This window comes from Salvelinus alpinus, chromosome 21 (genome assembly GCF_045679555.1).
Source record: "Salvelinus alpinus chromosome 21, SLU_Salpinus.1, whole genome shotgun sequence".
Taxonomy (NCBI): Eukaryota; Metazoa; Chordata; class Actinopteri; order Salmoniformes; family Salmonidae; genus Salvelinus; species Salvelinus alpinus.
In genome coordinates this window covers 21,506,638-21,533,813 of record NC_092106.1, presented here as the reverse complement: position 1 = coordinate 21,533,813, position 27,176 = coordinate 21,506,638, and the positions used below count along the sequence as shown (strand labels likewise).

Sequence of the window (27,176 nt, the reverse complement as noted above, 5' to 3'; positions counted from 1 at the left end):
AACACATCACTGAGTAACTGCCTCCTTATTTGCAAGCATGGTGGTGGCTGCATCATGGTATGGGTATGCTTGAAATGAACAAAGACTGATCAGGATAAAAAGAAACAGGATAGTAACTAAAGGTGTATCACTAGTTCCTAGGAATTACAGTAAAGTCTTGATGGGTCCAACCAGGCAAACTTTGGTCCTTTGGTGTTTGGTGCCATTAGGGAAAGGTACTAGCCTTTCCCCCTGTCTGTTGGAACAGCCAAAGTGTTCATTCTGCTAGACCCTGAAATTGTTATTGCAATATTTCAAATAATTTTAGTAATGTCAAGAAACATGTCAAGAAACATCACATGTAAATTTAACACACAATTGGAGCAAAAGTTAATAACATTGGTTAAAATTAAAATCGAATCGTTATTGCAATAATATGAAGTGTATTCCGTTCAAATAGCACAGAAGATGACTCTAAATAGGGCCAAAATATTTGAAAGTTTTCTGTTTTAAATTATAAAACGAAATCTAAATTATGCAATGTTGTATTTCATCGATTTTCAGTTGACTTTCTGATAAATGATGATCTAATGCTATGTTTTTACAAGTTAACAATGACAACAAAAAGCTTTAACCATTACAAATTAAATAGATTTACAATGCTGTGGTGTGGTGGAGTCTGTGAAGATGTACTGCACACAAATAACTGGTGAATCCCAAATGTAGAGAATGATAGAGTCCTCTAGTGGCCAAAAGTCCATTTTGGCATGGGCAGCACCATTGAGGGCTTCCACCATGCTTCCGCCATTTTAAAGTAATCAAAGTAGTCAACTGGGTGGCGATTCCTATGGGTTTTAGACGCAATGGCGCTGCCGATGCGGTCACAGACACTATAATGGCACAGATATAAAGATGAGTCCTCTATCTATCGCTATGATCCCAAACCAGACCCTCTCCTTTACCAACTCGCTCGGAGGGCCCTACGTTGTCAAGTGTTGCTGTCGAAACTCCGAGGGTGATGCCTCGATCAGACCGACCGCGTCATTGTGTTTTGGTACACCTAAAGTACATTCATTTCCAATGGAACGCTGTGTTTGCCTTGCACACAGATTATCCATTATATTGACCATATACTCATGTGGCCGCTCTAACAATGGAAATAAATGTCTTAAAAAATCGAAGGCAGTCGGGAGGAGTCAAAATCAGCTGAGACCATTCTAGCCAATGAGAGGGCAGATACAGCGGCTTGCGAAAGTATTCGCCCCCCTTGGCATTTTTCCTATTTTGTTGGCTTTACAACCTGGAATTAAAATTCATTTTTGGGGGGTTTGTATCATTTGATTTACACAACATGTCTACCACTTTGAAGATGCAAAATATTTGTTATTGTTAAACAAACAAGAAATAAGACAATTTTTTTTACTTGAGTGTGCATAACTATTCACCCCCCAAAGTCAATACTTTGTAGAGCCACCTTTTGCAGCAATTACAGCTGCAAGTCTCTTGGGATATGTCTCTATAAACTTGGCACATCTAGCCACTGGGATTTTTGCCCATTCTTCAAGGCAAAACTGCTCCAGCTCCTTCAAGTTGGATGGGTTCCTGCTGGTGTAACGCAATCTTTAAGTCATACCGCAGATTCTCAATTTGGATTGAGGTCTGGGCTTTGACTAGGCCATTCCAAGACATTTTAAATGAGTGTGTGGCTTCAGCAGTATGCTTAGGGTCATTGTCCTGCTGGAAGGTCAACCTCCGTCCCAGTCTCAAATCTCTGGAAAACTGAAACAGGTTTCCCTCATGAATTTCCCTGTACTTAGCGCCATCCATCATTCCTTCAATTCTGACCAGTTTCCCAGTCCCTGCCGATGAAAAACATCCCCACAGCATGATGCTGCCACCACCATGCTTCACTGTGGGGATGGTGTTCTCGGGGTAATGGGAGGTGTTGGGTTTGTGCCAGACATAGTGTTTTCCTTGATGGCCATAAAGCTACATTTTAGTCTTATCTGACCAGAGTACCTTTTCCATATGTTTGGGGAGTCTCCCACATGCCTTTTGGCGAACACCAAACGTGTTTGCTTATTTTCTTCTTTAAGCAATGTCTTTTTTCTGGCCACTCTTCCGTAAAGCCCAGCTCTGTGGAGTGTATGGCTTAAAGTGGTCCTATGGACAGATACTCCAATCTCCGCTGTGGAGCTTTTCAGCTCCTTCAGGGTTATCTTTGGTCACTTTGTTGCCTCTCTGATTAATGCACTCCTTGCCTGGTCCATGAGTTTTGGTGGGCGGCCCTCTTATGGCAGGTTTGTTGTGGTGCAATAGTCTTTCCATTTTTGGATTTAATGGTGCTCCGTGGGATGTTCAAAGTTTCTGATATTTTTTTATAACCCAACCCTGATCTGTACTTCTCCACAACTTTGTCCCTGACCTGTTTGGAGAGCTCCTTGGTCTTCATGGTGCCGCATGCTTGGTGGTGCCCCTTGCATAGTGGTGTTGCAGACTCTGGGGCCTTTCAAAACAGGTGTATATATACTGAGATCATGTGACATTTAGATTGCACACAGGTGGACTTTATTTAATTAATTATGTGACTTCTGAAGGTAATTGGTTGCACCAGAGCTTATTTAGGGGCTTCATAGCAAAGCGGGTGAATACATGTGCACGCACCACTTTTCCTTTTAATTTTTTTTTGAAACAAGTTATTTTTTCATCTCACTTCACCAATTTGGACTATTTTGTATATGTCCATTACATGAAATCCAAATAAAAATCTATTTAAAGTACAGGTTGTAAAGCAGCAAAATAGGAAAAATGCCAAGGAGGGTGAATACTTTTGCAAGGCACTGTATGCATGTGAACAACAGGCACATATCCGATATAAAATGTTTTTTCTCAAAGTTGCCGGGATGTCACGTGTCCTACTTATATCAGTACACTTGTAACAACTTAAGCATTACAAAATCTCTATTCTATCAAATAAGCCACACCTTGCAAATAAGCCATTTCATTTTTTGTTAACCAAATTCAACACTAATTGAGCAAAGAAAACATCAGGCCACTGACGCGGCCCCCGGCGCTTACGAGCACTCGTTCTCCGTGGCCGACGTGAGTAAGTAATTTATGCGTGTTAACCCTCACCAGATGGCATCCCAAGCCGCGTCCTCAAACCATGTGCAGACCAGCTGGTTGGAGTATTTACGGACACATAGTTGAAGTTGGAGGTTTACATACACCTTAGCCAAATACATTTAAACTCAGTTTTTCACAAAATTCCCTGTTTTAGGTCAGTTAGGATCACCACTTTATTTTAAGAATCTGAAATGTCAGAATAATAGTAGAGAAAATGATTTATTTCAGCTTTTGAGCATTGCCTTTAAAAAGCATTGCCTTTAAATTGTTTAACTTGGGTCAAGTGTTTCGGGTAGCCTTCCACAAGCTTCCCACAATAAGTTGGGTGAATTTTGGCCCATTCCTCCTGACAGAGCTGGTGTAACTGAGTCAGATTTGTAGGCCTCCTTGCTCGCACACGCTTTTTCAGGTCTGCCCACACATTTTCTATAGGATTGAGGTCAGGGCTTTGTGATGGCCACTCCAATACCTTGACTTTGTTGTACTTAAGCCATTTTTCCACAACTTTGGAAGTATTCTTGGGGTCATTGTCCATTTGGAAGACCCATTTGCGACCAAGCTTTAACTTCCTGACCGATGTGTTGAGATGTTGCTTCAATATATCCACATAATTTTCCTGCCTCATGATGACATCAATTTTGTGAAGTGCACCAGACCCTCCTGCAGCAAAGCACCCCCACAACATGATGCTGCCTCCCCCGTGCTTCATGGTTGGGATGGTGTTCTTTGGCTTGCAAGCCTCCCCCTTTTTCCTCCAAACATAACGATGGTCATTATGGCCAAACAGTTCTATTTTTGTTTCATCAGACCAGAGGACATTTCTCCAAAAAGTACGATCTTTGTCCCCATGTGCAGTTCCAAACCATAGTCTGGCTTTTTTTATGGCTGTTTTGGAGCAGTGACTTCTTCCTTTCTGAGCGGCCTTTCAGGTTATGTCGCTATAGGACTTGTTTTACTGTGGATATAGGTACTTTTGTACCCGTTTCCTCCAGCATCTTCACAATGTCCTTTGCTGTTGTTCTGGGATTGATTTGAACTTTTTGCACCAAAGCACGTTCATCTCTAGGAGACAGAACGCATCTCCTTCCTGAGCGGTATGACGGCTGCGTGGTCCCATGGTGTTTATACTTGCGTACTATTGTTTGTACAGATGAACGTGGTACCTTCAGGCATTTGGAAATTGCTCCCAAGGATGAACCAGACTTGTGAAGGTCTACAATTTTTTTTCTGAGGTCTTGGCTGATTTCTTTTGATTTTCCCATGATGTCAAGTAAAAAGGCACTGAGTTTGAAGGTAGGCCTTGAAATACATCCACAGGTACACCTCCAATTGACTCAAATTATGTCAATTAGCCTATCAGAAGCTTCTAAAGCCATGACACAATTTTCTGGAATTTTCCAAGCTGTTTAATGGCACAGGCAACTTAGTCTATGTTAACTTCTGACCCACTGGAATTGTGATACAGTGAAATAATCTGTCTGTCAACAATTGTTGGAAAAATTACTTGTGTCATGCACAAAGTAGATGTCCTTATCGACTTGCCAAAACTATGGTTTGTTAAAACTTCTTAGGGAAAGGCCCCTTTTTTCTCCTTTTCCACCTGAGTGACGTGCCCAAAGTAAACTGCCTGTTGCTCAGGCCCTGAAGCCAGGATATGCATATAATTGGTACCATTGGAAAGAAAACACTTTGTAGTGAAAACAGAAAACAGTTTGTAGAAATTTAAAAAATAATGTAGGGGAATATAACAATAGATATGGTAGGAGAAAATCCAAAGAAAAACCAACCTAATATTTTTGTTGTTGTTGAGAGACCATCCTCTTAAAAAGGCAAGTAAAATGTAATATTGAAAATTTGCTCCCTGGATGCAATTCCTATGGCTTCCACAGGGTGTCAGGAGTCTATGGTCAAGGTTTCAGGCTTGTAACTTCAAAAACAAATAAGAAATATCAGTTTTAGTACAGGGACACAGTCTTGGAAATTCGTGTTTGCGCACGCCATGAAGACAGTACGCACCTGCTAAAATCGGTTTCTTATTGAACATACTTCTTTCCGTAAGAAATATTATATTTTGATTACATTTTAGGGTATCTGAAGAGTAAATATAAAAGTATTTTGACTTGTTTAGGGGTAGATTCCTTTCTCTGCATGTTCAACGAGTGGATTACTCAAATTGATGGCGCCAACTAAACTGACTTTTTGGGATATAAAGAAGGATTTTATCTAAAAAAACGACACTACATGTTATAGCTGGGACCCTTTGGATGACAAATCAGAGGAAGATTTTCAAAAAGTAAGTGAATTGTTAATCGTTATTTGAATGTATGAAACCTGTGCCAGTGGAAAAATATTTTGATGTGGGGCGCCGTCCTCAAACAATCGCATGGCATGTTTTTGCTGTAATAGCTACTGTAAATCAGACAATGCAGTTAGATTAACAATTTAAGCTTTCAGCCGATATAAGACACTTATATGTGCCTAAATGTTTGATATCCATAATTTGTATGATTATTTATTTGAATTGCGCGCCCTCTAGTTTCACCGGAAGTTTTCCCGCTAGCTGGACGCCTATCCCTAATTATCAAGAAATTTGTGGAGGTTGAAAAACAAGTTTTAATGACTCCTACCTAAGTGTATGTAAACTTCCGACTTCAACTGTATTCAATCTTTCCATATCCCAGTCTGTTGGCCCCACTTGCTTCAAGATGTCCACCATTGTTCCTGTACCCAAGAAAGCTAAGGTAACTGAACTAAATGACTATCGCCCTGTAGCACTCACTTTTGTCATCATGAAGTGCTTTGAGAGGCTAGGTAAGGACCATGTCATCTCCACCTTACCCGGCACCCCTAGACCCAATACAATTTGCATATCATCCCAACAGATTCACAAACAATGCAATCGCCATTGTGCTGCACACTGCCCTATTCCACCTGGACAACAGAAATACCTATGTAAGAATGCTGTTCATCGACTATAGCTCAGCCTTCCACACCTTAGAGCCCTCCAAGTTCATCACTAAGCTCAGGGCCCTGGGTCTAGACCCCTCCCTGTCTAACTGGGTCCTGAACTTCGACGGGCCGACCCCAAGTAGTGAAGGTAGGCAACAACACCTCTGCCCCGCTGATCCTCAACAAGGGGGCCCCACAGTGTAGTGACGAATCTGTGATCCTGCTGCCAGGAGAACAGTAATCAATAAGACCATCAATTTCGGTAATTCATTTAAATAATAAAACAAAATTCAAATGAACAAATCCCCCTTGTCATTTTACAACATATAAACCTCAGTAACAGTTAAACATTTATTTTGAAACGTAGCCTATTTTGTTAAATTTGTTAAGCCGTGTGATAGATCAGAAATTGTGTAATAGCATTATTGTCACCCTAAAATATTTTAAATAAATAGAGTTTATATGGGTTTTATATAGAGGTCGAAAGAAACACACCAATTCAGGCATAGAAGACTTGAAAAATTAAAGGAGAGTGCACACTCTAGGAGCTCAGATGCAATCATTTAATAACCTAATAACCAACGTTTCGACAGACAAGCTGTCTTCATCAGGGTATAATGACTAACACTGCAGGGTGACTAGTTTATATTGTATCAAAGGACACACACAGGTGTCTAATCACGGCCAGGTGTGGCCTGATATCGTTGGTTAATTCTCAGATATAAAAATAACATACCAAAAACATGAATGGATAGCAAACGATCATAGATACAATTAGGCTACAAAGGCCTACAAACATTTACAAAAGCAAAATCCCAATAATCACAAGAATGACTTCAGCTCAAAGTCTACGTTGAGACCGAAGGGAGTAAGAGTCTTTAAATTTAAGATCCAGGCAGCCTTTCGTTTTTACAATAAATTGTAGAGGTCACCCCCTATAATTGTAGAGGTCACCCCCTATAATTTAGGGACGAAATCCAGTGGTTTGCTTCCAAAAAGTGGGTCGCTACTGGTAAATCGAGTTTTTGCACCTAATGGTGCTACGATGCTTCAAGATTCATACTTTTAATTCGCGCTTTGTTTTACCCACATCATTTTTACCACAAGGACAAGTTATAAGATAAACAACTGACCTAGTGGAGCACATGTTGACACCTTTGATTGGATATGTTTCCCTGTTCGGGGGTGTTTAAAGGATCTTCATTTATAAGTGCCATTGCATTGAGCACAGCCATTACACGTGTGGTTTCCATCCAGTAGGGGCGCAAATAGACGTTGTACAGGGTGGTAAATCAGAGTTTACCGATTGATCTCAGAGATTTCTGCCCCGCGAGAATACGACCAAGGGAGCGCCTGAAAACACATTACCGATACTGTCATCGGAGTTTAGAATGTGCCAATGTTTGAACGATTCCCTTAATTTGTTCAAAGCACTTTGCATAGCGCGCAGTTAGAACGCAAGAATGCTTCTTTTTGCGAGACTGTCCTTGAAAAATGTCTCTGTTTGTTTTGAATTTTCTCAATGGCAGTATTAATCTGGCCATCTTTGTACCCCCTCTTCTTGAATTTTCTTTGCGTTTCAGCCATTTTTCTGTCGAAATCTTTTTCTTTCTTTTTTTTGCATTTTTTTTTTATCGACAGAATTAGCTGTATGGCAAACTGTTTTTCAAGGGAAGCGGGTGACAACTATCAGCCCTCAACAAACTGTTACGATCAGTAGGTTTCCTGTAAAGATCAGCGCATAGAACATTATCCTCACAGAAGATCAAGGAAACTGATTTGACGTGTCAGATTGCAAAGTAAATCTCAGATGCTCAGAACAAGAGTTAAGAAAAGCATGGAATGCCTGGATCTGTTTTGCATCACCCCTCCATAGAACAAAAATATCATCAATATTCCTTTTCCAAATAATGTTAGGCAAGAAAACATTTGAGAGGTTTGAACATTGACTGTTTCTCCATGTAACCAACATACAAATTAGTATAGTTAGGAGCCATGGAGGATCCCATAGCAGTACCCTTCGTCTGAATAAAGAAATCATTTAGAAACATGAAGTAGTTTTGTGTGTGAGTACTATTTCAGCCAATGTTATAATGCATGCACTGGAAAGTAGTTCATTAGGGTCACGTGCAGAAGAAAATGTTCCATAGCTTCAATACCGCCCTCGTGTGGAATATTAGTGTATAACGACTCAACATCAAAAGTAACTAACAAAGTATTATCAGGGAGAGGATCAAGAGAGTCGATAGTAGAGATCATACTGCTGGTGTCCTTTACAAAGGAGGGGCGCTGTTCTGCGAGTGGTCTAATAAAAAAGTCAACAAAAGTCGATAGGGGCCGTTACTGCATCAATGCCCGCTACAATAGGGCGCCCTGGAGATTTTGTAACATTCTTGTGTAATTTCGGCAAAGTATAAAAAGTTGCAATTTTAGGGTGTTGAATAGCCAAACAGTCGTGTTCTTTTTTGGTTATCTGACCAGAACTTAAATACCCATCTAGGACAGTAAAGATAGTGTTCTGAAATTGGTCAGTGGGGTCACTTCTGAGTTTCTTGTAAAAGGTGTTGTCAAACAGTTGTCTATGACACTCATTTACTTAAACAGTCCTATCCCTGAGCACAACCGACCCACCCTTATCAGTAGGGCGGGTAAGGAATGACGTATCGGATTGAGGTAAATTATGGAAAGATATGTACTCCTGTTAGTTCTTAAGGAGATGAACGATCTCTTTTTCAACGAGTCTCCAATATGTCTCAATAGAGTGATTGCGATTGGATGGAGGTACATAATAACTCTTACTTCTAAAAGGAGTCGGAATATGTGCAGGTCAGCAACCTACATGTTCAGTAGAAATATCACGATTAGGGGAGCTAAAGTATTCCCTTAAACGGATGTCTCTAAAAAACCTAAACATGTCTACCTTAACATCGAAATCGTTGCACTGAGTTGTAGGCACAAAATATAACCCTCTAATATGGGCAGGGCTCAATATCTTGCTTGATAAATTGAAGACACTCAGTCCCGTGGGGTCTGGGACCGTCCCTCTGCCTCTGGTAGTCGTTTCTTCTTACCCCGTCGGGTGCGGCATCTCGTCGGTGCGCATGTCCGCGGCCATCTCTGCGCTTCCGTCGGTCAAGTCTCTCGTTGGATAAAAAAACTGGCACTGGAAGCAGATGAGGCGCTGGTTGTAGGTTGTTGGTTAGTCGGGGATGGATAGAATGTAAGCGGCCTCCCTCCTGCGTCTGTCATGGAGAGGAGGACCTCTTTTATCAGGGTTTCTCCAGAAGTAGACTTTGTCCTCGGCCTTTTTTGTTTTGGTTGAATTTCTTTATTTTAAGTTCCCTTTATTTCTTTAGACAACTTGTCCTGGAGCGCTTGGTTAGTTTATAAGTTCATTGAATATGCCAGTCCATTTCAATAAAATATTTTTTCAACTGGTCAACAAATAATGTCATTAAATCAATCAAGCATTTGTTCAGGATGGCACACCAGCACTCACAGAAATCATCTGTGCGCTGTCCCAGTGATGGTTCTTTTTGCCACCTGAGTCCCTGTGGAATAATGCCTTGACGCACATATTCACTAAGATTGACTGTATGTAGATGCATTCTCCTCTGGCTCTTAGATAAATTTAAGTTCTTTCGAGAGATCCTAATTACCCCCGGCATATCAAAAAGCGACTCCGATTGTGAACGCTGCGTGTAACACATCCGGTGTCAGGATAAATAAAAAGCAAGGTCTGCTAACTTTCTTTAATTATGTTTAATTACCGCAAACAATGAAGGGCAAATGCAATTTTCGTATATACGGGTTCACTGTATCTCCGCGCAGGGTAGATCAGGGAACTGTGGAATGTACTCAAAAAGCAGTTCTTATACTATGACAGTTTTGGTTCCAACTCGTCCAGTTGGCCTATCATAGTAGAGGCTGAGCACGGTTTAGACTCTTGCTCCGCCTTTGGGGGCACCCGGACTTGTCCAAGCCCCTTGGGCTTTCCTTTGTCCACATCTGGTTGCTGGGTAGATTAGCTCCGTCTTGTGTCTCCCCCTTGAATCTTCACTCAAACAATTCCTAATATGGTACTGATCAGTCTCCCAACCCCCCTGGTTGGCCTAGAGTGATGCACCCCTCCCCTCTCCAGACTGACCACAGCTTTTATGGCCTGTGTTGGTCAGTCCTTACACACCTACACACACACCCATCTGTATTGTTTGTGTGTGTGTGTAACAAAACAATATTCATCTTCAAACAATATGCTAACAGGCTATAGTGCATAAACATAAATCCTAACACGATACAATTATATTATCACGTTCGCTTTGGCTATATTCAAAGTAATCTTGTTTTGGTCTTTGACCAGTGTCAGGAAAAAATATATAATTCGGCATCGTTTAAGAGCTTTTTGTCGGTAGGGTGCTGTTTACTCGGTTACAGATTAATCTAGAGGCGAAAGAAACACACACCAATTTAGGCGAGGTGCTGGCTAGCGGGGTAGAACACTTGAAACATTAAAGGAGAGCCGCACACTCTAGGAGCTTAGATGCAATAATTTAATAACCTAATAACCAACGTTTCGACAGACAAGCTGTCTTCATCAGGCTATAATGACAAACACTGCGGGGTGACTAGTTTATATAGTGTCAAAGGACACACACAGGTGTCTGTAATCACAGTCGGGTGTGGCCTGATAGCATTGGTTAATTCTCAGATATAAAAATAACAAACCCAAAACATGAATGGATAGCATACCATCATTGAGTCACTGACGTGAGGGTTGGCGCCCCCCCCTTGGGTTGTGCCGTGGGGGAGATCTTCGTGGGCTATACTCGGCCTTGTCTCAGGATGGTAAGTTGGTGGTTGAAGATATCCCTCTAGTGGTGTGGGGGCTGTGCTTTGGCAAAATGGGTGGGGTTATATCCTGCCTGTTTGGCCCTGTCGGGGTATCGTCGGATGGGGCCACAGTGTCTCCCGACCCCTCCTGTCTCAGCCTCCAGTATTTATGCTGCAGTAGTTTGTGTCGGGAGCTAGGGTCAGTCTGTTATATCTGGAGTATTTCACCTGTCTTATCCGGTGTCCTGTGTGAATTTAAGTATGCTCTCTCTAATTCTCTCTTTCTTTCTCTGCTGTCCACCTGGTCGTGCTGCTGCTCCAGTTTCAACTGTTCTGCCTGCGGCTATGGAACCCTGACCTGTTCACCGGACGTGCTACCTGTCTCAGACCTGCTGTTTTCAACTCTCTAGAGACACTCTGAATGATCCGCTATGAAAAGCCAACTGACATTTACTCCTGAGGTGCTGACCTGTTGCACCCTCGACAACCACTGGTATTATTATAATTTGACCCTACTGGTCATCTATGAACATTTGAACATCTTGGCCATGTTCTGTAATAATCTCCACCCGGTACAGCCAGAAGAGGACTGGCCACCCCTCATAGCCTGGTTCCTCTCTAGGTTTCTTCCTAGGTTCTGGCCTTTCTAGGGAGTTTTTCCTAGCCACTGTGCTTCTACACCTGCATTGCTTGCTGTTTGGGGGTTTAGGCTGGGTTTCTGTACAGCACTTTGTGACATTAGCTGATGTAAGAAGGGCTTTATAAATACATTTGATTGATAGATACAATTTGGCTACATGGGCCTACAAACATTTACAATAACAAAATCACGAGAATGGCTTCAGATCAAAGTCTACGTTGAGACTGAAGGGAGCAAGAGTCTTTAAATTAAAGATCCAGGAAGCCTCTCGTTTTAATAATAAATTGTCGAGGTCACCCCCTCTCCTAGGGAGGGTGACATGTTCAATGCCGATATAACGTAGGGACAACATCGACTGGTTTGCTTCCAAAAATTGGGCCGCTACAGGGTAAATCGAGTTTTTGCACCTAATATATGTTTTTTTTATACAAATTGTCTGTATAAATAGCCTTTATAACATATGTAAACAGGCCAGAAATGTCAAAAAAATATATTGGAATGCTTTGAGTGCTATTATAATCAAATCAAATTAATTTATACTGTATGATAAAATATCACCTACTTGTTGCACTTACAACTCGTCTAAGTCCTATCAACTGATTTGAGCCAGTATATAGCTGTGGATTGACTGCATTTTTTTAATGGAATGTTGGCATATTGGCAGTTAATTTGAAAAATGTATGGAATCATTCCTCTAAAACTGGCTAGCTAGCTAACAAACATACAGTGCAGATCAATTCTTCAAATTCAGGATTTTACACAATATTTTATCACAGTACTGGCAAACCATGGTTGACCAACTCCCTGACCAAATTGGCTGACCTTTATACCATCATAGGAAGGTTCATGTCCATTTTAGTCATTCCTAATTCTAGGTGATACTACACAGCCAACAGGTGGAGGTGAAGTGGCTCTCCGCCTGCTCAGTTGTTTGCCTACTGTCACGACTTCAACCGAGGCAGGCTCTCCTTCCCGTTCGGGTGGCGCTCGGCGGTCGTCGTCACCAGCCTACTAGCTGCTACTGACTCTTTTTCCTCCCCCTCCTTATGTGTTTATGGTTATCACCTGGTTTGAGGGAATTAGCAATCAGGGTGGCTTTATTAGTCAGCCAGCCTGTCTGCTTCTTTGTGCGGGATTGTTCGTCTGTTTCTTTGGATTTCGGGAGTGGTTCGTGTGTGTGTACTGGTTTTGTCTTCATGTTTGAAGACAGGTGTTTATTTGACACCCAGTAGTCCGGTTTGGACATTGTTTGTGTACAAGTTGGGAATTAAACTCAACCTATTGAAGCTCTGCTGTTCCTGCGTCTGATTCCACAAACACCCCGACACCTAGAGCGTTACACCTACTCTGTGACGCCATAGTAAGAACAGAGAAATCGACAGAACCTTCCATTTAATAAAATTATATTTAATAGAAGAATCGGGAGAAATCAATTATTGTTGTCAGCAGATTGTTCAATCGTGTCTCATTTGTTGGTCACATAACAGTGTCAGCATTTTGTAATTCAATGTGTGCGTATTAGTGTGAATAATTTCATTTTATACATTTATTATTGTCACTTTCTATTAAAACTATTATTCTGATAATACCAACTGTAACTATTTGCCTATTAAAAGGGTTTATAAAGGCTGTGTTATATAGGCTATGGAAGGGTCCCAAGGCTATCCAAACGGATTACCAGCATATAGGCAGATTTTTATCAAGGTCAAAATATAACACCAATGGAAACAAGCTATCTGGAGAACAGAATTATTATTGTTTTCCACCCACTTAATCCTTGTAGTAATGAGCATTCAATTAACCCAGGGGCTTTTCCAAGGTTAAGTCGAATGTTGCCTCGGGTGATTTTGCATAATTTCTCTCCGCCTTCTAACAATCCGACGACTTGCCTCCCAGAGTTCTGCGCTTCCGCCTCAGATTACTGAGGTTCACCTACAAGATGGTGTATGTGCCAGGGAAGGCACTGATCACAGCAGACGCACTCTCCAGGGCCCCAATTAAACGTCCATTATCAGAGGAGGACCAATGTCTAGAGGATGAGGTACAGGTGTCCATTAATGCAATAAGGGACAGTCTACCTGCATCTTAGACCAAACTGCAGCAGATTGCAGAGGAGCAACAATGAGACCACATCTGCCGACAGATAGTGCAGCAGTGCAAAAGGGGATGGCCCAGGCAGGAGGAACTGCCTCAGCTGCTGAAGCCCTATTGGGTGCACCAAAGTGACTTCCACTGTAATGGAGACCTTCTCATGAAAGGACAACGGATAGTTATCCCAGAGACTCTACAACCAGAAATGCTAGACAGAGTGCATGATGGATAGATGGGGATAACCAAAGGCTGACTGAGGGCTCAACAGTGTGGTGGCTTGGTCTGAGTACTCAGATTGCCAAGCTGGTGGCCCAGTGTGAGGTCTGTACAAAATGTCAACCTTGTCATCCGGAGCCAATGATGGCAACAGAGCTGCCAAAACGGCCATGGCAAAAGATAGGGGCAGATATGTTCTATTGGAAAAATAACACTTATCTGCTAGTGGTAGATTACTACTCAAGATACATTGAAATAGCAAAGACACCCATAACCACATCAGCTGGTGTTATCAATGGATTAAAGTCAATTTTTTCCAGGCAAGGGGTCGCTGAGGTCCTGGTTACAGATAACGCTCCCCAGTTCTCTGCAAGCTCCTTTTCTGCTTTTGCCGCAGAATATGACTTCACACATGTGACCAGTAGCCCCTACCATGCACAGAGTAATGGTGAGGCAGAGAGAGCTGTGAAAACAGTCAAAGGACTGCTGAAAAAGAACACGGATCCATACAGGGCTCTGTTAGCTTACAGAGTTACACCACTGCATCATGGGCCGTCGCCTGCCGAGCTCCTGATGGGCAGGAGGCTGCGTTCCCCATTGCCTGTCTCGCCGGCTCAGCTTAAACCCCGATGGCCTAACAGGAAGGCCTTCGCTGAGAGGGACAAACGGCTGAAACAAACGCAAACTGGAGACTTTAATCGGAGACACCATGCTAAGGAGAGGCCAGAGCTGACCGAAGGTCAATGTGTGTGGATTACAAACTCAAAGACACCAGCAATAGTGCTGAGGAAAGTGGATGCCCCACGCTCCTATGTGGTGGACACAGGCTCAGAAGAGATACGAAGGAACAAAACACACCTCAGAGCTCTTCCAGATCTACCAGCCACACAGACTGAGGCCACAGAAAATGCACAAAAAGAGGGTGAAGGAGAGAGAATGCTCACAGAGCCACAAGCGCGCCCAAAAAGGGATGTGAAGCCACCAGAGTGGCTGAAAGACTATGTTACGTGAAGAGAAAACATACTGTTGGGGACCATACCCAGCAAAAAGAGACTGTACCTAAGTTAATGTTCATACTGTGTGATTTAATGCTTTCATACTGTTTCAGGATGGGAAGTAGCATGTTAGAGAATAATACTGGTTTCCAAATTGCATTTCAGTTATGCTTCAGTGGTTATGCATGTTGAGTTCTTGTTCATGGGAGAGGGGAAGATGTAGTAGGATGTCCCTTGAGGGTATCGGTACCCATGTATGACATGCGAGGGTTAGGTTAATAAACAGGCGGGAGCTAGAACCTCGTTGTCGCGCGTCCTTATTTTAGATCATACTACAAATACAAAATACCTACGCCTCTCCAGAAAGCTCATTGTAAGTCCTGCCTTGTGACCAAACAGTTGCCTGATTAGAACTCACCGCCGATTTTTGTCTGGACTAGTGACTGCACATGCAGACCTAGCCAATTGGGTGAAATATTTAATAGTCCATAAAACCTAAAAATGTTGCCAAAGCAGTATATGGATGGCAATATTAAAAATGCATAGTCCGTTTTTGTCAAATGAGTTCCATGATATTGCTAGCTACTTTAACAGATTAATTACCTGCCCGTGCCCCCATGCAGTGCCAGTCCAAGTAAATGACCCCATTCGACACCAGGGCAGTATTTACGCTTGGCTTGGGTACAGTAGTGCACCCTCTGACATGACCTCAACCTCAACTCTCCATCCTCCATCGGTAGTAGGTTTCAACCTCTGAAAGAACATTAATTAAACCCAGTTTGCTCAGACATGCTGCTGAGAGAGCGCGGATTGCGTGCGAGCTTTGCAAACCTTTCCATTCTAGACAAAGAAAGACGTTTGTTCCAACATTCTAATTTAGGTCACCACCAATGCCTTTTGTGGAATCTAAAAGATGTCCAATCTATTGGGTTGGAAGAATCACGCCATCCTTGTTTCCATGGGAAGCGCGAGAAGAACCTCCTCCTTGCTTGCAGCGTCACCAAAGCTAAATCTCGATTTTTGGTGAAAAGGGGGACGGGGAGGTAACTTGCGGTCAACCCACGGCAGAGTAGCCTAGGCTGCCAGCAGTAGTACACTGCATCCTATTAACCATATCGGGTCTGCTTTCTTTGATTATTCGCCTATACATAAATAGAATGCGTGTAAAAGACAAAAACGCACACAAACGTGCCTTGTTGTCTATATACTTTCCTGCAGTTATTGTCTCATTTGAATTTAACAAAATTCAGGCACAGGTAGGCTGATTATTTTCATGTTGAACTGCTAGTAATTGTAGAATAGTCGTGTTTTTATGTTTAAGCAACAGTTTGCGCACATTCTGAAATTAGCCCGGACTTACAATATCAATGGATTCTGTTGAAACAATGGAAAGTGTGTAATCGGCCACTGAAGGGGTTAATTTTATGTGTCAGACCCCTCCCATTATTGTCAGTCATCGTATTAATAATCGCACCACTAGAAATGTCGCTATAAAGCCGGTTTTGGCGAGAACACGGGAAAGTAGTGGTACTGTCTTAGTGCGCGTGGTGCTGAAAGTGCCATCTGAAGTAATGTGGTCGGTATTTTTTTTCTTTCTGTCTTATCTGGACAGAAACTTCGTCAAGGGAGAATTCCCAAATTATTCCCTAGATGCAGAGAAACAGAGTAAAGATGTGTTTTTCATGCTCAATGGCACATTCTGTGCCAAAATGTCAGGCATTGGGGGAAATTGTCTTTACCAAGTGTCAGACGGAAATGAGGAAGTGCTCTCTGTGCATGACACGTCGGGTAAACTGGTGGACTGCTCAGTAACCATCAACCAGATGCAGGTGAAGTCATTCATGCATGTGTGCAGATTGGGACTGAAGCACCAGATAACCAACCCAGAATATATGGAGTTGAGTTTTGCAGACATGACAGAAGCCAAATACAACTGTCAAGCGTTCCAGAGGACATCAAAGTGCACGACGGTCACCACGGAGAGGATAGCCGCACCAACAGCACAGACACCGAAGGAGACGAGAGAGAATTCCGTCCACGAGTATGACAAGCAGGACATACGGAGATCCAAGCGAGGATTCACTTATCCTGGAACCCTGTGGTGTGGAGCTGGCAACATGGCTGATAATTACGACCATTTGGGTAGGTTGTGTAATTGCGTAAAGTTTGATGTTATTCTGTATTTTAGATGCATTATGAACTATTATGACCACATTTAGCCATTCAACTGTTTCCCTGATTTCGGTGCATGTTGGTTTGTTGTTATCTTTTAATATACATTCGCCGTTTGCAGGAGAGTTCGCGGCGACTGATAGTTGTTGCCGCGTTCATGACCACTGCCCCTACGTCATCCATGCGTTTTCCTCAAAATACGGCTACACCAATTTCAAGTGGCATCCCCTTAGTCACTGTGACTGCGATAATGCGTGAGTTGCCTACATTATAGTTGAAACGCCTTTTTTTGTTTAAAAAATAGAATGTTATGAGCAAAATGCAATGCCTTTGATCCCTCCGTTTAAATAATCTAAAAATAATAAATAAATAAACTACTTCATACACTTGAGTAATTATCTTAGATAGTCAGAGGCTCAAACCAATTGTATGATGTACTACTGCCTGTCAAACCATCCAGACAGGCTACAGTAACCAGGAGTGGCTAATTTTCTCTTTGTCACACTATCTGTGCAGGTTGAAGGAGTGTCTGAGGAAAGTCAATGACACTTCCTCCAGGGTGGTTGGCCAAGCTTTCTTCAATGTCATTGAGGTGCCCTGTTTCCAGTTCATATATGAAGAGCAATGTGTGGAGCGCCACTGGTATGGTGTGTAAGTACAGTATTTACTGTAAGTTCTAATAATGCACATGTTGTGGCAGGTGCAGCAAAATGCTTATGTTACTAGCATCGACAGTGAACTAGAATGTCTTGCAAATACAATACAAATAATTTAAAAAATTGAACAAGAATTAACAATCCAAGCATTTTTAGTGGCTTTATAGTACACTACAGGGAGCACATTTTAAACCTCTCTCCATCTCTCTTATCCAAAGGTGTAAAAAATATGACAAGCTCCCGGTTGCAGTGCCTAGAGAGTCCATCCCGTATGATTTCGGAGGTATTGACGTTATTGACGTGCTGACCGTGGCTCCTCAGAAAGAGACAAAGGAAACAGGCACAGAGCAGGACAATCCTGAAGGCACAACACAGTCCACTGTTTCTGGCTCCCAGACCACTGGCCCTGAGGAGCCCTCCCTCAGGAACATGGTCACAGTCGCTGAGGACTTCATCAAATTTCTGGCCACCGTCTCCACCTCTCAGGGTTCAGCTACAGACAACACCAAAGGAGAGACACAGACCTCAGAGAAGAAGAAGAGGAAGAACACTGCAGGGAAAAATAACAAGAAAAGGAAAGGAAAAGGGAGAAAGAGGAAGCAGAAAATCGACTCAGTCTCAAAAGGAGCAGATGAGTCCTACCAAGTTAGTCCTACCAAAGCAGAGGAAGTTGTCGATAAGAGTAACTTTGTAAATGAGCCTGGGAATGTTGACCAGTTGAACAGAAATGTCAACAGTTTCAGTGATGGTGAAAAAGATTGTGGAGGGAAAGAGGAGCTTTTTAATGATGTCATGAGAGATGAACCACGTATAGATGAAGAAAGTGCTGCAGATGCCTCTGTCACCTCAGCCACTGCTGTCAAGAAGGAGCAGACAATGCTGGAAACTCCGGCTCTGAAGGATCACACAGAAACAACATCTCTTTCTGCAACCACCAGCACACCCATTGTGACCACACAGAAAACCAAAAGGCAGAGGTCAAGAAAGGGGGAAGGGAGGAAAAAACAGAGCAACATAACGCCAACTGTCACCCCTAAAGGAGTTACACGCCATACCGCCATTAAACAGGACCTCCCAACAACCACAACAGAGAGCTCTGGCACCCCGACCGTCCCTACCAGCACTGCCATAATCTCTGCAGATCAGCCTGCGCAACAAAAGTTAGAGAACCACAGTGAAAAGGGACATGTTACGGCTACTGCCGGCACCCCCATTGTGACTTTTATCAAAAGCAAAAGGCACAGGTCAAAGGAGAGAGAGAAAATAAATAAATGGAGGAAAATCACTCCCACTCTTCCCATGGTGGGGGATACTTTCCGAAACCCTACTGAAAAGGATCTTGAAGTGATCACTACTGAGAGCACAAGTGCTCCAGCCGCCGCCACCATCACTACTGTTAGCGTTGCAGGGCAGCCAGTGTCACACAGACCAGAAAGTCACAATGAGAAGAGGTCCAATACCACTACGACGGTAGGCTCAACTTTGAGTGAGACCAAAAGGCACAGACTGAAAGAGAGGGAGGGAAGAAAGATGAGGAGAAAAGTCATATCAACTCTTTTGGCTGAGGGCACATCTCTTCAGAATCCCACTGAAGATGCCCTTCATACAGTCACTACTGACAGCACTGTTGTACTGAACATCCCCACAACCACCACTGTAGTCGCTGCAGAGCAGGCTGAGATGCTAGCTTCACAGAGCATAGAGAGTCACAGTGAAAAGGGACTTCTCACCACAACAGCCAGCGACCCTGTTATGACTGGGAGAAGACAAGGATCAAAAGAGAGGGAGGGTGGAAAGAAAAGTAAAAAAGTGACCATACCCACTGTTGTCAAGGATAAGGTTCCAATCCATAATGACAATGAAACTGAACTTGAAGAAATAATAACAGGTACAAGTCTGACACCCTCAGCGTCAGAAATCTATTTCAAAGTTGACAAAGTAGGAGAGTTCAATCTACAGGAATCTGAGAACTACAGAGAACAGGCCCTCTTCCCTGTGCAGACCAGCACACACACTATAAGTCCAATAAAATCCACTGTCCAGAAAACAGAAGAGAGACTAGGTAGAAAGAAAAGGAGAAAACCACCACAATGAGACTCATACTAACAATGTTGCTAGTATAGAATGAAAGAGTGAAATGATGTCCTAGATGACTAGTCTGGCTCTTGACTATCAGAAAAACCTGCTATGCAGACTCAGACATATGTGTATTATGTGTTAGTCGTCATCTTGTGTATGTTTTGTAAAATCAACATTTGTGCCACTATTCAACAGGAATTGAAACAAGTGAATGAAGAATCAGGATAATGTTTTGTATTATAGTATGTGCATTTAAACACCAATGATTAATACAATATTGGAAAGAAGCATATATTGAATGCAATGAATTATAAAAGTGATGATTTCATTAATAACACATTCATTTTTTGTGCATGTAGGCATGTACTGTACACCCAAGACACAGCAGGGAATATTTAATACGGAAGAAATTAGGGAATTCCAAGTTCAGGGAGTTCTCCATTTCATCTGCTTACTCGTAAACGGCTTACTTTTACTTTTCTGCAAACAATTCTTGCAATATTATATACACAGACAGGCTCCAAGCCAAGAAAGCTGAGCCTTCTTCCAGGTTTAAATACTATTTCCTTTGTTCTGTGTGGGACTTTGGACCTCTAGTCTCTTCCAATGCGATATAAGGCATTGTGATGAAAGGGGTCACATTCCTAAAAAAGGATTACGTGCTCACTATGAACTCTATTCTCCCCACCTAAATGAGGGCTGTAAGACCCTGTAACACTGAGGCTCAAATCCCTAAGCTGATTCTTACACACTACAATTTTTTACATTTAACTTTTTAATTTAACCTTTATTTAACCAGGTAGGCTAGCTGAGAACAAGTTCTCATTTGCAACTGCGACCTGGCCAAGATAAAGCATAGCAATTCGACACATACAACACAGAGTTACACATGGAATAAACAAAACATAGTCAATAATACAGTAGAACAAAAGAAAACAAAAAGTATATATACAGTGAGTGCAAATGAGGTAAGATAAGGGAGTTAAGGCAATAAATAGGCCATGATGGCGAAGTAATTACAATATAGCAATTAAACACTGGGATGGTAGATGTGCAGAAGATGAATGTGCAAGTAGAGATACTGGGGTGCAAAGGAGCAAGATAAATAAATAAATACTGTATGGGGATGAGGTAGATAGATAGATGGGATGTTTACAGATGGGCTATGTACAGGTGCAGTGATCTGTGAGCTGCTCTGACAGCTGGTGCTTAAAGCTAGTGAGGGTGATATGAGTCTCCAGCTTCAGAGATTTTTGCAGTTCGTTCCAGTCATTGGCAGCAGAGAACTGGAAGGAAAGACGACCAAAGGAGGAATTGGCTTTGGGGGTGACCAGTGAGATATACCTGCTGGAGCGCATGTTACGAGTGGGTGCTGCTATGGTGACCAGTGAGCTGAGATAAGGCGGGGCTTTACCTAGCAGAGACTAGTAGATAACCTGTAGCCAGTGGGTTTGGCGACGAGTTACAGGATTTGCAGGCGCCTTGGTGGAAGAGTGGGGTAACATCTCACAGCAAGAACTGACAAATCTGGTGCAGGCCATGAGGAGGAGATGCACTGCAGTACTTAATGCAGTTGGTGGCCCCACCAGATACTGACTTACTTTTGATTTTGACCTCCCCCTTTGTTCAGGGACACATTATTCCATTTCTGTGGGACTTGTTCAGTTTGTCTCAGTTGTTGAATCTTATGTTCATACAAATATTTACACATGTTAAGTTTGCTGAAAATAAACGCAGTTGAGAGAAAGAGGACGTTTCTTTTTTTGCTGAGTTTAGTAAAACAGTTGGACACTTCAGTAAGCAGTGACTGGTATTCAAAGCTTAATAACAAAGAGGACTTTCATGCTACTGATGGTGTTCCAGACTGGGAGTAGACCCAAGCATTCAGACCAGCTCAGTTTGGGGGGAACAGAGTGTTCCCACCTCATACCACATTATATTAACACATTAACACATTAACACATTTTATATTTTTAGTTATTTATACATATATTTGTTTGCCTTCACCTCCCTTATCTCACCTCACTTGCTCACATTGTATATAGACTTATTTTTTTTCACTGTATCATTGACTATATGTTTGTTTTACTCCATGTGTAACTATGTGTTGTTGTATGTGTCGAACTGCTTTGCTTTATCTTGGCCAGGTCGCAATTGTAAATGAGAACGTGTTCTCAATTTGCCTACCTGGTTAAATAAAGGTTAAATAAATAAAAATAAATATTAAATCAGCTGCATTGACAGTGTTTTTCAATGGTCTTTTGAATGGAATCATATTGTATTTTGTATGGTCTGACTACTTGAGAGGAACAATTGTTCGCAGTTGGCAAAGAAACAAGAGAGTCTTCTGTATTTGACATTTTTATGAAGGAAAGGCATTCAACAATGCTAACATACAGCTTTAATTAGTACTGCAGGCTGGCACTGATAGATCTCTTATTTGTTATGGACTCATTTTGTTTGTGGATTACATGAGAACATGATGAATACTAAAAATAACTGACACTGTTCTTACATGAGTTGACTTCAACTACAGGAAGTGAATTTGATAGGTTTAAAATACATTCATATGGGTTAAATACATTGACAGAGGATAACATTTAAGTGTACTGTATATTACGGGACAGTAGCTGTAATGTGAATATGCTGATGTAGCACAGTATGCACAGACCACAACATGTTTCAGTTGGCAATGCATTTAAAAATACTAAAAACATTCAAAGTAAAAAAAAAAATACAGTTAGTAAAAGTGCTTGAGGTCCTATACTTATTCTGTTCAACACTTCCAAGTAATACTGTCAATGTTCTTCATTGTGTTACACTCAGAGTAGACATGAAGCCTGTATAGCTAATGTAGGCTAAAACCTATACCTAGTCAGCTCTCAGGCAATACACCAAGCAGCAACTGGATATGAATCCAGAAACTTACACGTGATTAAAATGGCCTAAGACTCATGTGACAAAGATAAAATGGTATAGATATAATATACATGGTACTACAAATTGCCTTTTCAAACCCCTACTGAGAGATAGTTAATATTCATATAGCATATGTTACAGTAACCTCGGGTGTGATTCAGAAATAAATAGTTTTCATTGGTTTTTGTTGCATCACATGCATTTGAAGTTAATACGCTTAAAACCTGGTTTAAACAAGGCATGCAGTTTTCATTGTTTCCAGTACATTCCACTAAAATTGCAAGCGAGAAACAGTGCTACCAAAGAAGTGATAATCAACGTTTCCAACCATCTTCTTTAGGTGAATTTGAAACAAACCACTGTTATCAAATACATTTTCCACGTGCAATTCAGTCATCCATGTTGGTCACCATCATCTTATCCTTCAATGTGACCAACTGAAGCAGTGAAGTGTATGCAGTAATATATAATGAGTCCAGTTCATATACAGTACAGTAGGGGTGAGTAACAGTGGGATCAGGAGAAGGAAAGTCTACTCTGGACCTAGCGATCCATCTCATCCAGCAGTGGTGTGGCGTCTCCAGCGAGGGACATGGGAGTGCTCTCGATCATGGGGCTGGGAGAAGGTCGTGGAGTCATTCTGGGCCTCGTCTTTTTGCGCTCTGCCTCTTTCTCCTGGAGCCACTGCTCGGCCATCTTTCCCCAGTCCACCGCTGTGTGGGAAGTTGCCCTGAGGGTTGGGAGCAGGGAGAGAAGATAACTCACTATTTACTTACTCACTCGCAATGTAGCAGTTGTATGGTTCCTGAACAATTAGAGGTAAGTTATCTGCCGTTGGAAACTTCTGTAAGTACGCAGCTACATACATGGACCATAATCTCTCAATTTGAATGACCCATAGTTTCTCTATTGGATAATTCTGTCTAAGAGCTAGTTTTGAGAGGTGACTTACTTTGGTGTTGGTGTCCTGTGGTGGCGGGAGGAGGATGTTGATGATGGTGTGGAGGAGGAAGGGCGGTGTCCATGTCCGTGTGATCCGTGTGAGGACTGGGGAGTGCTGCTGGGGTACTGGGGCGTGGTGATAGTCTGCTGCTGGCTGGGGGTGGGGGTGGTGTATGAATAGCTGGGCGTCAGAAGGGGAGTAGCAATGGGCTGCTGAGCTGGTGTGGCAAACACCTGGGACAGAAAAAAGAAGGGCTCATGTTGAACAGAAATATGAAAAACTGATAGAGATGAAAGTCCAAAGTTTTTGTGATTGTGACATTCAGATATACAGTAAGCGTCTGTGTATTCCAAACGTACATGATAGGCGCTGCTGCTCCCCCCTCCGCCGCTGCTGCCACCAGTATAGCCGTACTGGCTGGATGCCCATCCGGCAGGTGTGGTGTTGGGGTTCTGGCCCTGGCCCGTTACCGCGGCAATGGCACTGAACATCTGAGAGGTCATGTTCTGAGGGAGGGCGTTCACTGCACGAGTCAGATCTGAGTGACAGACACACAGGGCATACATAACACATACAACTTAAAAGTCCTTAAAATGCTGACGATTTCAACCTTAGGATGTATGAAATGTTAAAAACCAATTGAGGTAACATACAGTATATCATAGCCATAGAAATCCTGGGGAGTGAGTATACACAATAACTGACATAGGGCCGGGACAATACCAGTATCACGATACTCGTTAATATCGTGGCAAGGAAACAAAGCACAACGCAGATTTAACTTCTTTAGGAAAACAGCCCTAATGCTGGAAACAAACATAATTATGTTGTCATCCAGAGTCACATGTATTCATTTTTTACCAAGCTATAGCACACAATATTCTACATACAGCAGGTTTTTAAATAACCAAAGAGTTTAATCTGCTTCGTGTTTTCCTTTTTGCCATGGAAAAAATATGGCGATACTGGTATCGTCCCAGCACTAAACTGACCTGCAATGTTAATATTGGCTGGCGTGGCATTGACAGAGGCTGGGGTTCGTGTTCTACTGCTACTGCTGGGAGTAATCCCTGTAGGAGAAATACCAAATATCAGATAACAGAAGTGATCCATTATTAGAGCACGATTACCCTGGACTGTAGGTTTCATTGTGTGGCATTCTGTGTAGGCTCTGACCTGCCACTGGCTCCTGGAAATGGTCTTTGAACCAGCGGAAGAGTCCATTGACTGTGGGAAAAATCTGGCCTCTGTATCTGAACCCCTCAGGCGTGACAGTCACAAACTCAACCCTGCATGCCAGAGAAAAGTCATGCCATTCTGATTATGACAATATAACAATGACAGTACATTGTGACATTACATTACAACACCACAGTATAGTACTTTATGAAAGTTCACTGAACAGTGATGATTACTGTGGATACATGTGACAAACCCTCCTGAGCGAGTGAGAGAGAAGTAAATAAGGGTTAATGTTTATGTCCTTTCATGTCTCTAAACAAGCACCAATAATCACTCTTTCTCTTGGCAGGCAACAGCGGCAGAGACAAAAAGGTGCTTTATGCTTCCCCTACTGTACTGACACACATTCTGTGTTTGGGTTTTGGGGATGAGGCAGTTCCATTTCCAACACGAGAGCTTTTTCTTTAGGGTGTCAATTGCACATGAAAGAAAATGAAGCCAAGTACATCTCCAGCATTTCTATATCTATGCAAATTCATGCATTGTATGAATGGGTGTTTATTTGAATGACAAAGGCAGCGGCTAGTGTGGTTGGCAATCCTGAGGTAACCTTGGTTTTCCGCGGGGCTGGTAACCGAGCAGAAACTTCCCTGGCAGCTCTCTACAGGCAGACACATAGTAGGGGATGAATGTAGGCTTTTCCTTCTTGCTTTTCACCAAGACCTCCTCCATTTTCTGCAATTCAAAAAACAGGGATGGCAGCTGATGATCAATCGAAGAGAATTGAAAAGGTTTCTATCCCATCTGTCTCTTTGAAACTCTTATTCTCTCTCTCTCAAACACACACACACACACTGGCAGATAGACTTATACACACATAAATACACATTCATACACAATGATACTGTGAATTGAAAGAAAGTATATCCTTGTTCCTACCTTTCGGTCTCCACCATTGCATTCTTGAAAATACTTGTGACCAAGTAGATCGCGAGCAAATGCAGCCATTGGTTGAACGTATCTGGCTGTGATTTCATCCAGATCTTCAAATTCCTGAGAAAAAGGTCAAACAACCTAGTGAAACACATTGGTTTCATGCCAAATGGCGCCCTAATCCCTACATAGTGCACTACTTCTGTGGATTATATAGGGACGCACATAATTATATTCATACAGGCATATACTGCTTCATAATGAAGAAGCCTGTGAATGGAGCTGACCTCAGTGTTGATCCACAGGGTATGTCCCAGGCTGAAGGCGTTCTCCTTGCCCTCCTCTCGTACGTCAATGTGCTGGTAGATGCCATCAGCAACCTTCCAAGTAACAGTCAGGTGGTTCTCTCCCTTACTGCTGGGCCTGATGATCACATCTCCCTGGTCCATGGACTCCATCATCTTCTCTGCCTGCTTGAAGTTGATGTTATGGAACGATGGGTGGGCTATCACCCTCTTGATGTAGGCTTCAGGGAGTGGAAATATGTATTTTAGCATTTGGTATTATATTATTAGGCCTGCTTTCCCAGACACAGATGTAGCCTAGTCCTGGACTAAAAAACACTTTAAATTGAACATTTCCAATGACCATGCTTCTTATTCCAGGACTAGGCTTAATCTGTGTCCCGGAAACTAGCCTAAAATCTACTCTTACTACCATTACCAAAATCAACCAATAATAAAAGATGAATCAATAATGTAATTTTATCCATTTATCAATTCCAGCTATGTTCTCCATCTAGAGTTGTACAGTAAGATCTCAGACAGGTTCACACTTGTTCTCTGCTGTTTCTTCTTGGCCTCCTCCTCCTGCTTCACATCCTCTGTCTCAGTGTCAAAGTCGTAGTAGGTGTCCTTGGGAAGCTTCCACTCATTGTTCTTATCCGACAGGTCTGACGTCCGACAGGTCAGATCCACACTGAGCTTCTCAATGTCAATCTTCATGATCCTGCAGTGCACTGTCATGCCCACCTACAGCAGGTTCAAGTTAGTGTTATATGACTTTTATAAAGTGTTATGACTTTGGTAATTGACTGTTAGTTATACTGAAATCGAGAGATATTTGGGGGGAAACTACAGTAATACCTTAACCCTTTCTTCAGGGTGCTTGACCACTTTGTCACTGAGGAACTTGGTTGGGATAAAGCCGGTGACTCCGTTGTCCATGCGACAGCGGACCCCAATAGCTTGGCCAGGGCAGGAGCCACTGTCAAAATGATTCCACACCTGCCAAAGAAAACAGAGGCTATGTCAGACTTTGTTGATCAAAAAGACAGCTGTGGTCAATAAAACTATAGCAACAAATAACAATAATCTAGGAACTTAAAACCCGATAACCCACCACTCTTCAGATGGGCTGTCACTCACAGTGTGCGAGTATAGATTGTAGCAGAATATGGAGCATAT

The 27,176-nt window shown here is 42.3% G+C and overlaps 2 protein-coding genes across 3 annotated transcripts in view; one reads left to right on the top strand and one right to left on the bottom strand.

Moving 5' to 3' along the window:
* Positions 1–15,875: 15,875 nt before the first annotated feature.
* Positions 15,876–21,964, top strand: proca1 (protein interacting with cyclin A1). The gene is made up of 4 exons (XM_071357371.1): positions 15,876–16,968; positions 17,120–17,252; positions 17,515–17,649; positions 17,873–21,964. Exons 1-4 carry the CDS (start codon positions 16,251–16,253, stop codon positions 19,746–19,748), a joined length of 2,862 nt encoding a protein of 953 aa, XP_071213472.1. The 5' UTR covers positions 15,876–16,250; the 3' UTR covers positions 19,749–21,964.
* Positions 21,965–22,078: 114 nt separating this feature from the next.
* The window catches only part of LOC139548056 (transcription elongation factor SPT6-like), a 45,958-nt gene continuing 40,860 nt past the window's right edge, over positions 22,079–27,176 (bottom strand). For both annotated transcript variants that reach the window (XM_071357369.1, XM_071357370.1), the window contains exons 28-37: positions 26,856–26,996; positions 26,546–26,741; positions 25,998–26,236; positions 25,717–25,830; positions 25,388–25,512; positions 24,772–24,884; positions 24,588–24,665; positions 23,955–24,133; positions 23,605–23,828; positions 22,079–23,382 (exon numbers count right to left, since the gene is read on the bottom strand). In XM_071357369.1, the coding sequence (XP_071213470.1) occupies positions 23,196–23,382; positions 23,605–23,828; positions 23,955–24,133; positions 24,588–24,665; positions 24,772–24,884; positions 25,388–25,512; positions 25,717–25,830; positions 25,998–26,236; positions 26,546–26,741; positions 26,856–26,996 (1,596 nt within the window). In that variant the 3' untranslated portion in view covers positions 22,079–23,195. The remainder of the gene's footprint in view (positions 23,383–23,604; positions 23,829–23,954; positions 24,134–24,587; positions 24,666–24,771; positions 24,885–25,387; positions 25,513–25,716; positions 25,831–25,997; positions 26,237–26,545; positions 26,742–26,855; positions 26,997–27,176) is intronic.